This window comes from Puma concolor, chromosome B3, assembly GCF_028749965.1.
Source record: "Puma concolor isolate L17-30 chromosome B3, mPumCon1.1.hap2, whole genome shotgun sequence".
NCBI lineage: Eukaryota > Metazoa > Chordata > Mammalia > Carnivora > Felidae > Puma > Puma concolor.
In genome coordinates, this window is record NC_141672.1 from 83,052,593 (window position 1) to 83,066,340 (window position 13,748).

At 37.5% G+C, this 13,748-nt stretch overlaps 1 protein-coding gene across 4 annotated transcripts in view; it reads left to right on the forward strand.

Annotated features, from left to right (window-relative positions):
• Nucleotides 1–13,748, forward strand: part of CDIN1 (CDAN1 interacting nuclease 1) — a 284,310-nt gene that overhangs the window by 258,662 nt on the left and 11,900 nt on the right. For 3 of the 4 annotated variants that reach the window (XM_086710308.1, XM_086710305.1, XM_086710307.1), the window contains one exon: nt 11,583–12,042. The exons of the other annotated variant lie outside the window; for it this stretch is intronic. In XM_086710308.1, the coding sequence (XP_086566434.1) occupies nt 11,583–11,724 (142 nt within the window). In that variant the 3' untranslated portion in view covers nt 11,725–12,042. Of the gene's footprint in view, nt 1–11,582; nt 12,043–13,748 lie in introns of those variants that run through there. 4 annotated transcript variants of the gene reach the window in all.

The window sequence follows — 13,748 nt, forward strand, 5'->3', positions numbered from 1 at the left end:
AACACTGCCTGATTTCAAAACTGACTATAGTTAGAGTGCTCAAGAAAATGTGGTACTGCCATCAAAATAGATAAATCAATGGAACAGAAAAGAGACCAGAAGTAATGGACATTTTTCACAAAGGTGCACAGACAATTGATTGGAGAGGAGATAGTCATTTCAACAAATTCTGCTGGCGCAATTTTACATCCACATTCAAAAAATGAAATCCAATTCATGCCTTGCATCATATAAAAAATTAACTCAAGATTGATCATAAACCTAAATGGAAAATCTAAAGCCATAACATTTCTAGAGAAAAACAAGAGAAAAATTTTTATAGGACATGGAAATCATGATCCATAAAAGAAAAGCTGAAAAATTGAATTTCATAGAAACTATAAACCTCTGTTCTTAGAAAGACACTGTTAAGACAATAAAAAAACCACAGTCTAGAAAAAAATATTTGTAAGTCATACATCTACTAAAAGAACCCATGTCCATAAAATATAAAGAGTTCTCAAGTCTGAATATTAAGAAAACAATCAAATTTTGAAAATGGGCAAATGATTTGGATACTTCACCAAAGAAGATACATGAATTGTAAGCAAATACATGAAAAGATACTCAACATTACTAGAAATTAGAGAAAGGCAAATCAAAATCACATAAGCTGCTATTGCCCTGTATTAAAATGGCTAAAATTTAAAAAGATGGACCACACCAAGTGTTGACAGAGGATGTGGAGAAACTGAAACTCTCATACACTGCTGGTGGGAACTTGGCAGTTACTTGAAAAGTCAAACATATAACTACTATATGACCCAGCTCCAGGTATGTAAACTAGAGAAACAAGTGCATATATTCATACAAAGACTAGTAAGCAAATGTTCTTGGTTTTATGTGTAATAGCCCCAAACTGGAAACAACCAAAAATGTCCATCAACAGGTGAATGGATAGGGGCACCTGGGTGGCTCAGTGGGTTGAGTGCCCAGCTTTGGCTCAAGACATGATTTCATGGTTAGTGAGCTCAAGCTCCACATCAGGCTCACTGCTTTCAGTGCAGAGCCCGCTTTGGATCCTCTGTCCCCCGCTCTCTCTCAAAAATGAATAAACATTTTTTTAAAAAAACTTGAAACAAGAAAGAATACAAACTAAGAGAGGAGGAAAGTGTGCTGGATATCTTTTTTGGCTTTCCAGATTTGCGCTCATGTGCTCTCCCTCAGCACACATGATCTTCCTGTCCTATGTGCTCTCCCTCGATAGATACGTACGTAGGTACGTACGTACATACATACATACATACATACACAATCTACCCTGCTCTAGGCCCTGAGAGACTGACTTCTCTGGACAAAATCCGGAGAATTCCTTCCTCTCTGGATTCTGTTTGGGTTGAGCCAAAGGGGAGGAAGAGCAGAAAATCAGAAAGCAGAAGGAGAATAAGACCAGGTATTGAATTCCCCAGCTTTCTCACTGCATGTTACATGAGGCTGGCTGAATCCCTCAACCAGGGGTTTCAGTTCCTATAAAGTCAGTCTACATGTCGCCTGCCCGGTCTCTAGGTCCCAATACCCCCTTCCTCTCATTCCTTCAGTCCTTATGATGGAAATGAACCTAGTCATTACTGGATCTGGAGTACTTTTGGTTTTTGGTTTCCCTATGTCCTGAGCACAACTTTGTATGTAGTTTGTTTTTTTTTTTTTAAACCTTCCTTACCCTGCTATGGTGCCATGTGCTTCCTGCTAGGGTTTTAACTTAAGAAAAGATGGCCAAACATGTTCAGAAATCATATAAAACTCTCCAGTTAAAAGACGAATGACATGGGGCGCCTGGGTGGCTCAGTCGGTTAAGTATCTGGCTTCGGCTCAGGTCATGATCTCATAGTCCGTGAGTTTGAGCCCCGCGTCGGGCTCTGTGCTGACAGCTCAGAGCCTGGAGCCTGTTTCAGATTCTGTGTCTCCCTCTCTCTCTGCCCTTCCCCTGTTCATGCTGTGTCTCTCTGTCTCAAAAAATAAATAAACGTTAAAAAAAATTTTTTTAAAGACTAATGACAGGTTTAATTACAAAACAATTTAAAAACAAAAAAAATCTATGCTATTTACAAAGTGGGATGTTTAAAACACAAGGGTGTAGAAAGGTTATGAGTGCAAGGATGAAAAAATACACCATGCGAATACTAACCAAAGTAACGTGAGTGAATATATCTTTAATAACACCAAATATAAAGCATTATTAGGGGGTGCCTGGGTGGCTTAGTTGGTTGACTGTCCAACTGCAGCTCAGGCCATTTCATAGTTTGTGAATTCAAACCTGCATCAGGCTCACTGTTGAAAGCACAGAGCTGGCTTCAGATCCTCTGCCCCTCCCCCACTCACATTCTCTTTTTTCTCTCTCTCAAAAATAAATAAAACATTTTTTTAAAAAACATTATTAGGAATAAAGAAGGTGACCAAATAATAAAAAGAAAACTTCACCAGAAAGGTGTAACTAGTCAAAATATATATATTCATTATTTAACAAATAATCTCAAATTATATAAAGCAAAAAATGGACTGAATTACAAAAAGAAGTTGACAAATTCATAAACATAGTGGAAGATTTCAACATACCTCTCTCAGTGATTGATAAAAAAAAAATTTTTTTAAAGAAAAATTACTTAGGATGTAAAAAATTTGAACCACCCAACAATAAGACCACATAATTTATAAACACATTTACCAAAGAATGCCATAAAGCAATTTTCCATAAATATGAAAAGATAGGCATTAAAAGAGTTCTCTCAAGTTTAGTTGGAAACTAGTAACAAAACAATTCCTATGCATAAAGAAATACTTCCAGAAAAGGATTATTCAAACGAACAATAAATATAAAAAAGTACCTGAGGTCATTACTTATCAGGGAAATGCAAAACCAGAGTAAGATACTAATACCCACAAAAATGGCTAATATTAAAAAAGATTGACATTATGAGTGTCAGCAAGAATTTTGAGGCATTATTAGCTTCTATTGCTGGTGGGAGTGCAAACTGTTGAAACCATTTTGAAAACTGATTGGCAGGACCTCCTAAAGTTAGGTATATGTCTCCCCTATGACTCAGTATTTCCACTCCTAAGTATATACCTAAGAGAAATGAATGCATATATTTACCATAATGGATCTAGGAGAATGCATGTGGAAGTTTTATTCACAGCAACTCCGGACAAAAACAACCCAAATGTCCATCAACAAGAGAATAGATGAATTGTGTTACATTTGTACAATGTGATATTATAGAAGAGCAAAGGGAATGAATTTCTGGTATAAAGAAGGACATGGATAAATTAATGGGCATTATGTGAAGTAAAAGAAGCCAAACATAAAAGCTATATATTACAGGGGCGTCTGGTGGCTCAGTCAGTTGGGTGTCCAACTTCAGCTCAGGTCATGATCTCAGGGTTTGTGGGTTTGACCCCCACATTAGGCTCTCTGCTGTCAGTGTGGAGCCCACATCAGATCCTCTGTCTCCCTTTCCCACTCGTTCTCTCTCTCTCTCTCTCTCTCTCTCTCTCTCTCTCTCTGTCAAAAATAAACAAACATTAAAAAAAGAAAAAAAATATATACTATATTATTACCTTTTATAAGAATTTTTAAGAAAAGAAAAAAACTAATCTACAGAGACATAAACCAGAATAATACTTATTTCTGGGGTAAGGTATTAACTGAGAGACAATGCAAAGAAAGCTTCTAAGTAGTAGAAACGTTCTAAGTCTTTATCTGGGTGATAGAATACTTCTCTCTTTCTTCTCTCTCTCTCTCTCTCTCTCTCTCTCTCTCTCTCTCTCCATTTCTTTGTCTTGATACACCCACACACATATATATATATATACACACACATATATATATTATACATACACTCAAATATTTGTATATATCATATCATGTTATATATGTATACATAAGTAAAAACTTACCAGAATGCATACTTAAGCTTGATGCTCTTCCCTGTATACATGTTGCGGGAATGTGGCTGGCTCAGTGAGTGAAGCATGGACTCTTGATCTCAAGGTCATGATTTCAAGCCCCACATTGGGCAAGAAGCCTACTTAAAAAAAAAAAAAAAACCATATATATATATGGAGATATATATATATGGAGAGATATATATGGAGATATATATATATATGTGGAGATATATATATGTGGAGATATATATATGTGGAGATATATATATATGGAGATATATATATATGTGGAGATATATATATATGTGGAGATATATATGTGGAGATATATATATATATATGGAGATATATATATATGTGGAGATATATATATATGTGGAGATATATATATATATATGTGGAGATATATATATATATGTGGAGATATATATATATATGTGGAGATATATATATTAAAGACTCATCAATTTGGAAGTTAAAGAAATTGAACTAGCTATTTGAATTTTACTTAAAGATGAAAACAAAATCAGATAGTTTTACCAAAAAACATATAATCCCTTTCCTACACAAAATAGAAAAAGAGAAAAAGTACTTCAACTTAAAAGTCTAATATCACTTAAGTGACAAAAGTAGATAAGAGTATGATAAGGGAAATTTATAAGTCTGTGTCACTGATGAACACAAGTGGAAAAGTCCTAAAGAAAACTGTAGCATACTAAATGCAGGAGAGAAAAGATACTCTGAACTACTGGAGCTTATCCCCAAAATGCAAGCATGATTTAACGTTTGAAAATCTGTTAATGTATTTCACCATACTAACAGAATGAAGTTCCAGATATCTGCATAGAAGTCCTCCTGAGTCTGTGGCTAAATACCGCTCTGTTTATAGTCATAGGATAAGAATTCACAAGGTTGGGTAAAGAGTCACCCAAGAATACCAAGAAGCTATAAGCTGAAAAATTCTCAGAACTCACAAAGGGCTGAGAGACCAAGGAATTCTAAACAGTCAGAAGGGAGAGACCTCTTTGAACACCCAGAGCATTCATTAGAGACCCCAGAAGGATTGTTCCTTATCAGTAAGGTTGAATTAGCCTTAGAGTATAAATACTCTAGAGCTACCCTTACAAAGCTTAAAAACAAGGCTCAAGAGGGTCACGCTGTTGTACAAATGATTTGGGGGGGAAATGTGCGTCTGTTTGTACACTATTCTTTAAAGAAAAACAACATCTGGCATGCAAATAAACCAAAAATACTAGACGTGACAAAAAGCAGAAGACTGTCACAAAACAGGGAGAACATGAATTCGGTACAAACAATCCAAAAATGACAGAGATGGTAGAATTAGCGAAAGGACTTACAAACAGCTATTGTACATTGGGGCGCCTGGGTGGCTCAGTCGGTTGAGCCTCCGACTTCGGCTCAGGTCATGATCTCACAGGTCGTGAGTTCAAGCCCCACGTCAGGCTCTGTGCTGACAGTTCAGAGCCTGGAGCCTGCTTCAGATTCTGTGTGTCTTTCTTTCTCTGCCCCCAACCCACTCACATTCTGTCTCCATCTGTTTCAAAAGTAAATAAACATTAAAAATATTTTAAAAAAACAGCTATTGTACATATATTCAAGAATTTAAAGGCAAACATGAACATAATATGAAGATAAAATATATTTTTTTAAAAAAATTAAGAAGTTTCCCTCCTGGCAGGGCTAAGAGATGGGTTCAACAAGACAGAACAATCTACAAACTCAACTTTTAACGTGAGAAACTACAAGGAAGTTTTAGAGGAGGTAAATGTAAGGGCCAAGGGAACCCCACAAAGGGCCACTTTGGCATGAAAATTATTTTGAGTTAAAAGTGATCAAAACCCAGGAGATTGAGGAAAAGTTCTTGACCTCCTCCTCAACTACCTAAATCTGCATGGGAAAGCAGAGCCTATAGCACCCAGGAAAGTGCTATTAAACAGCGATTCCTCTTCACCTAAGAAACTATCTGCATAACAGGGACACCTGTACTTCCCAAATATCGCCTCTCACCTTCCTGCTAAGGGTCTTCTTCCCCTTTGTCTGTTCACACCCCTACCCCTCTCCTTAGCTCAGAATATTATGTTAGCCTCATGTTGCCTGATTGTCTTTGGAATTTCATGCCTGTGTGGATGCTCCAAACATACGGAAACCATATTTGACTTTCTCCTGTTAAAGAAATAAGGAAGTAAAAACATAGAGCTGAAAAATGAAATAACTGAAGGGGCAAATTGACTGGAGGAACTTACCAGCAGATTACATACTCCGAAAGAAAACATCAGTGAGCTCGAAAAATAGGATATAAATTATCCAAATTAAAGCACAGAAGAAAAGGTGGTGAAAAAAATTAAACAGAGCCTTCATAACCTGTGGGGCAATTTAGAGGTCTAACATATGGGTAATTGGAGCTCTTGAAGAGGGGAAAGTGGAGAGGGAGAAGAAACAGTTGGCTGAAAATTTTCCAATTTTGTTGAAAAATGGAGAAAGAACTCAAGAGATCCAAAAAAGCTCAATAGACCCAAGGCAAAATAAACAATAAAAAATTACACCAAGGCACATTATGATGTTATGATGAACAGAACTCAGGTCTGTTTCACATTAATGATTGTTTATATGATCCTGCTCTGAACTTAAAATTAGGGCCAGATGTCCACAAAAAGTCTTGTACACAAGTGTTTATAGCAACTTTATTCTTAATAGCCCCAAAATGGAAACACTTAAATTTCCATCACCAATTAAATGGATCGACAAATAATGGTATATCTATACAATGAATAGTACTCAGCAATAAAAAGGAACTGGCTATCCATACACCCAATAACATGGGTGAATTTAAAAGTATTTTGCTAAGCAAAGAAGCCAGAAACAGAATGCATACAATATGATTGCATTTTTATGAAAATCTAGAACAGACAAGATAAATCTAAAGTGACAAGAAGACTAGTGTTTGCCTCTGGCTGTGATTTGGTGTTAGTTTAGATCATAAATGAGCCTGAAGGAATTGGTCTATATCTTGCTTAGAGTGGTAATTATATGGGTATATACATTTGCCCAAACTCCTCAAACTATACACTTAAGATTGGGTCCATTTTTATTGTAAAAATTATACCCCAACCATGTTGATTTTAAAAATTAGAGGGGCACCTGGGTGGCTCAGTCAGTTAAGCATCCAACTCTCGGTTTCAGCTCAGGTCATGATCTCAAGGCTTCGGGAGTTGGAGCTCCGCATCAGGCTTTGCACTGGCAGCACAGAGCCTGTTTGAGATTCTCTCTCTTCTTTTCCTTTCTCTCTACCCCTCCCCCACTTGCACTGCCTCTGTCTCTCTCAAAAAATAAAACTTTTAAAAAATTAGAAACATAAATTTTCTAGCAATATAAAAGTAAACTATAAATAAATTACTCAAATATGCAAACTCGTATGGAGAAAATTACAAGATATGACTGAGGACATACAGGAAGACCTAAATGGATGAAGAGCTATTCCATGGTCATAGAAGGGCAGCCTCAATATAATGAAAATGTCAATTTTCCCTCAAGCCCAAAATCCAAAGAGCAAAGGGCCAAAAGAGCCATGAAAATTTTCCAGAGTAACTATCAGTGAAGGTTGAGGGAAAGACTAGAAATGATATGATAAAAATGAAAACAAAAGCTTGAAAACATCTGTATGGCATCATAAGAAATGATCTCACAGCATTTTTTAAAGAAAGAAAATGATTCTGTTTTTAAAGAAAGCAGCACTAGAGAATTTATATATTTGTCACAGTAAATTACTCCCCTCCAGTAACTGCTAATTAAGCTCTTTTAACATTAAAACCAGTGAGAAAGATAAATTCTTAATATGCACCAAAAAAACAGGGCATTTGTTTAGCACTAGCCAGTTAGGGTTCTGGTTTGTTAGTTGATTACTTACCTCACCGAACCCCCAAAAGAATTGTCCTAAGTAAAATTTATCTTGCCAGAGAAATAAGACAGAAGAAATGTTATGGAATCTTAACATCGTAACTCGGTAGGCTCCCAGACTATTGACTACAACATTCCTCTTATTTCAGTTTTTCTTCTGGTTATAACTGGGGTGGGCAATGGGTAAGGAGAGGAGAGAACAATAATCCTGATAGGTGATGTTCTCAGGCTCTTGCTCATCCTTTTTACCTACCTAGTCCCTTAGGACAAAACTCACATCTTCTACCCTGCCATGGGCTAGGGCTAGGCACTGTGGTATACACTCTAAAGAGAACCTTCCAAGCTGGGTTGGAATATGTTAAATAGGTTGATAAAGTCATTTAGAAAATGATTTTCTCACTCTGGGCAATACTTCACCTTTCATTGTTGAGGAGGTCAGTTTGAGAGTCCAAGCTTATCAGGGACCTCTTTGTTCCAGGTTGACCTGTCCTCTACCTCCTCGGCCAGTAACCTTCATGACTGAGGCTGGAGGCAGAGACTGTATCTGGACTAATACAATGAAATCAGATAACTGTACATTGTTATGTATATACAGGAGTACAAACTAATTAATTTGGTAGCTAGTGACTAGAAATCCAGTAATCATAGAAATCAATCGACTTATACCCTTCTCGGGGGGGAAAAAAAACAAACAAACAAAAAACTATTTCTTTTTAATCTTGAAAAGCCAAGCTGATTTTTTTTTTTTAATTTTTTTTTCAACGTTTATTTATTTTTGGGACAGAGAGAGACAGAGCATGAACGGGGGAGGGGCAGAGAGAGAGGGAGACACAGAATCGGAAACAGGCTCCAGGCTCCGAGCCATCAGCCCAGAGCCTGACACGGGGCTCGAGCTCACAGACCGCGAGATCGTGACCTGGCTGAAGTCGGACGCTTAACCGACTGCGCCACCCAGGCGCCCCGCTGATTTTAATTAGGAAATAAACTTGTTACGAGAAATCCAAATCATGTTTAAAGTGTTACTTTCAATAGGATTTTATCTATTGTAAATGATAATGTGTCTATGGACAGGGATGGGAAAAACAATACCAAAAATAAAAACAGGTCACTTGTTAAAGTGAAGGCATATTATTCTTAATATTTCTGATTTTCTTGTTAAAATACTGGCTCTACAACAGAATTATTGTTTCAACTGAGGAGTCCATCTGGAAACTCAATAACAATCCTGTGGAGGGTTGATTTCATCTCTGTTGTTACTAACCATTTTCTAGCTCCTTAGTCAACCTAATATAATTTGAGAGGTTCAGAGTAAATGAGGACACTAATACCAGCCTCCACTATTCCTTCTTTTCCCAACATCCACCCCCCTCACCACCTTTTACAGTCAGTGGAATCCCCATTGTCAAGTACCTTAGTCAACTTTGAGTTCTCACATGCAATGTATCAGTTATTGATTAGAGACCATAGCAAGTGAGATGCATACAATATTAAGTATGGTCAGGAAGAAGTAAAACCTTTTCACCTCTCTAAGCCATATCACCATTCATCTGAACCAGGAACACGTTTTTGCAGTGTGGTCTCACATCTTTGTAAGAAAGCTATGTTGGAGCTTGAAAAAGGTCCAGAGGGCAGTCACTGAATGATTGCATGTGAAGATCTAAGAGTAGATTTTACCTAATTTTCTAGAAGGCATGTAAGTGTCGTCTAGTAGATCAATCAGAGGCTGTAAAACTTCCCCAAGGTCGTGCATCACAGCCAGATTTCCAACACAGGCTCACCAGCCTCTGGGTAAATGTTCTTAACATCTACATGATTCTATAATTCTACAAATTAAGAAGAATTTGGACTTTTAGGCAATAAGGAATTTAGATTTTGGGGCAATAAAGACTCAAAACAAATTTTTGACAACTTTATGCCCAAATATGTCAATAATTTTATTTTGGTTTTGCTATTTGGAGAAATAAACACCCAAAATCTACTTTGATACCCTAAATTAGGAAGTAATTCCATTTTAGGAATTTATACAACAGAGCACACATGTACATGAAGACATATGTACAAGCATATTTGTTGCAGTGTTTGTGTTCACAAAAGACAGGAAATCAATCTAAATGTTTAGCAATAGAAGACCAATTATATAAATTACATTTCATCCATGCAGTGATTACCTCCTTCAAAAGGATAGGGGAGATCTATATGTGCTCATACATGGAATGATCTCCAACGTAAATTGTTAGCTGTAAAAAGCAAGAAGCACAAGAGTTGAATGGCAGATTTCTTCCACTTGCCCATCGTGGTCTACTCTCCACTCTTCTCTGGTCCATCCGTTGCCTTTGGAAACGAACCTGTATTGATTGTATCACTGGGCTCCCAGGTCCTCTGGCTGCTGGTTGTTATTTGGCCAGTGGGGAACCTCAGCATGAGATGAGAGGAAAGGAGAACAAGATCTGAGTGTTCATTCCTTTCCTGTCTTAGACTAGCTGCATCACTGCTCCTCCCCTACATGCGCGCTTCCTTCTAAGTTCAAGTACCGACTCGCTTTCCTCCTTTCTTTGAGCTTAAGGGGTAGAACAGTTCCACTGTTTCCATCCTGCATTACTGAGCTAACTCCTTGTGACTCTGCTATATTGTAACCCGTATATCTGGGGAAACTGTGGTCTGGTTTTCCAAATTGGAGTGTGCCCTCTGTTTCCTATTAGGACCCAAATATGCTAATAAGAAAAAGAGTGGTGGAGATATAGAAATAGACACTCAAATATGCAAAGAATACATTCATAATGATATATTAAAAATGTTAACAATAACATTAGAGGGAGAAAATGACACTGGTGGTTGGGAATGGAAAGACGTCTTTACCCTCCTTTCCTGCTGTTTCTTTCCATGTCAACATATTAGCCATTAAGAAAAATAAGACATTAAGAAAAGAATCCAAACTTTACCTCCAAGATGGGAAAAATCAAGGAGTAAACTGTCCCATAAACCCCAAAGCCTGGTTTAGGTAGTATATGTCAACGAAAATTTAGTGCATGGATAATACATGAGCTTGAGAAATGCATGTGGATAGAGATGGGTTCTCCTCAAATAATATCTTGCATACACTTCATCTAACATCACGTGATACACATGAACATGCATCCCCTACTTTTAAATGACTTGCTGTGAAGTTATTGACGTTTTTCTTTAGGTTTAAATTTACAGATCCAACTCGAGGGGCTCGTCACCATTTGGACTAAATGTAACAATTAGTCAAGTTTACCTTTGGCTTTACGAAGTGAAAACTCATGAATCATAATGAGTGAAGGTCACTTCAGGCCACAGGAAATCAGCTTTACTGTCAGGACTTAAACTTTCCATCACATGTTGAATCAACAGTTTCACAAGCAGCGAATGCAAAAAGTTGCCTTTTTTTTCTTTCTTTTTTTTTTTTTTTTTTGGCAACAATTTAGCAAAGGCATATGCTTCAAACTCAAATGACTTCACTTCACATTGAAATTAAGAAATGTTTTGAAGCATAGTCATTTGATAAGAATTTGCTTCAAAATAAGCAGTGTGCTTCTTTTTAAGGGGACCTACATCCTTTAACATGTAACTCAACAGCGTGGCAAATGAAAAAACAAAGTGCTCTCAAAAACAGTTCCCAAATCCATCCCAGTCTGCAGTTTCAGTGGCTGTGTTTCTTTGCTAATTGGGTCCCCACTTTATGGCTGTAGGTGCAAACCCGACCCTTGTCTTCTTCATTGCAGTGATGACAAAGGCTTTGAGAAAAAAGAGCTGGACTTCTGCCAAGGACCTCCTCTTGACTTCGGTGTGATTCAGCTTTCAACACCTGATTGTTTTCTCCTCTCTCCCAGGAACCACGAGCTACCCTATTACCAGAAAGAATGACCCTTTGACAGCACAACTGCAATCCTGAATCTCCACCAAATTGTAGCCTCAAAGATGCCAATGGCATTGAAAAACTAATCAAGATCAGAAGGTCAGAAAGACAAATGCATTAGTACATAGATGGTCTCCAAGTTATTTGGCAATTTCTTAGCTTGCAAAAAAAAATCATTTCTAAAGTTTCTTTTGACATATTTATTGCCTTTTTGCTCACAATCTTTATACTGCCGGTATTCTTAATGTATAGGGGATTCTGCCGTATGAGAACACTGCCTTTATTTTATTTGCCGTCCATTTTATAAAATGTTGAGCTAGCAGCAACAGCCTGCTCCTTCCTCAAACAATCATTATTATTCTCTTTCTTAGTTTTTACTATTAGCAGAATACCAGTTAGATCAGCCAATTATTAAAAAAACAACTCATAAAACAGATGAAGCTAAAAGGTTAGGTATTAAGAGTAAAGGCAGATAAATAATAAACTAAAACACATGACTGGCTTTCTATGCAAGCTGCTTAACAACTTGGATGAATCTAACTTGGAGTAATCTAACAGCATTAGAGCTTTAAAAACAAATCTTCATAGACCAGTAACTAATGGCTTAATTTTTTCAAAGTAACTGGAAATTTTAATATAACGATAATAATAGTAAATGATAGCAACCATTTACTAAGTACCTGCTACATGCTGGATACTTGATACGCATTATTTCTAACCTTTACTACAAACCATCTGGGCAAAGTATTAATGTGCCCATTTTACAGAAAAGGAAACCCTCCTGTCTCCTAGATAAGTACCATCTGCTTACTTTCAATCTCCTTCAATGTTTCAGTTGTGCCAGATTCGTCAAATTTTGTTCAGTCCTGCAACCATTTTAGCTGATCTGTTCACTGACTGAACCAGTGTGATGTACTCCTTGTCTCAGGTTTGGGATGACACAGTTTGACAGTGTGGATTGGCTCGTGCCATCTTGAAAATTCCACCCACAAAGACACCAACATTAAATGGGTTTTTTTTTTAATTTTTTTTGTTTCAACGTTTATTTATTTTTGGGACAGAGAGAGACAGAGCATGAACGGGGGAGGGGCAGAGAGAGAGGGAGACACAGAATCGGAAACAGGCTCCAGGCTCTGAGCCATCAGCCCAGAGCCTGACGCGGGGCTCGAACTCACGGACCGCGAGATCGTGACCTGGCTGAAGTCGGACGCTTAACCGACTGCGCCACCCAGGCGCCCCTAAACGGGTTTTAATCATGAAATTGATAGACATTTCTCGAAGCAAGAAGCTATGGCTATATTCTGCGAGTTTATTGTGTACCACCAAATCGTGTGTGGGTGTACAAAAATCAGGCACATATGGCTGATGAAACTGTCATCCTCAAGGTTAAAGAGGTTTCCTGTCTTAGTCTAAAAGAAAGAAACAATGTTGTCGAATTACTGATCTGGTTCCAAGAGCAGCATTGAATTTAAAGGGATGGCCATTCTGCAACCTTACTTTCTGTGCTGACTGTGGCCATAGACTGGAGGGCTACACCTTATTGAAGATGATATTCCTTGTCTCCATGTCTCTGTGGCAAAAGTGTTCAGTCACAGAACAAGAAGTCCAGTGTTACCATTCAGGAATGGCAGATCTCTTTCAGTTCTTCCCAATGGCTTTTATGGCAATGAAGAAACCAAGGAGCATATTTTTCTTGCCATCTCACATGCTGTTTTTAGTCTTTATCTGGCAACATGCCTGGAGTGTGAGGGTTGGTCTCTAGATAGATCTTTAAGGTTTTCTCCTCGCCAATTACCATCACTCAAATACCCTCATTATCAGTGGGTATCTTAAACTCTGGGTTACACCTCCTTTTTAATTCCACTTCCAGAAGTAGAGCTTCTAAAATAGATACTTCTATTAATGATGTCACTCAGCTGACCGTTTGTGTCTAAAGATGGAGTTGGAAAGACAACAGTTTCTGAAAGAAAAGAAAAGGTAAATAACCCAGTGATAAAGTTTTTTATAGACAAAGCCGTATTATCTCTACTTA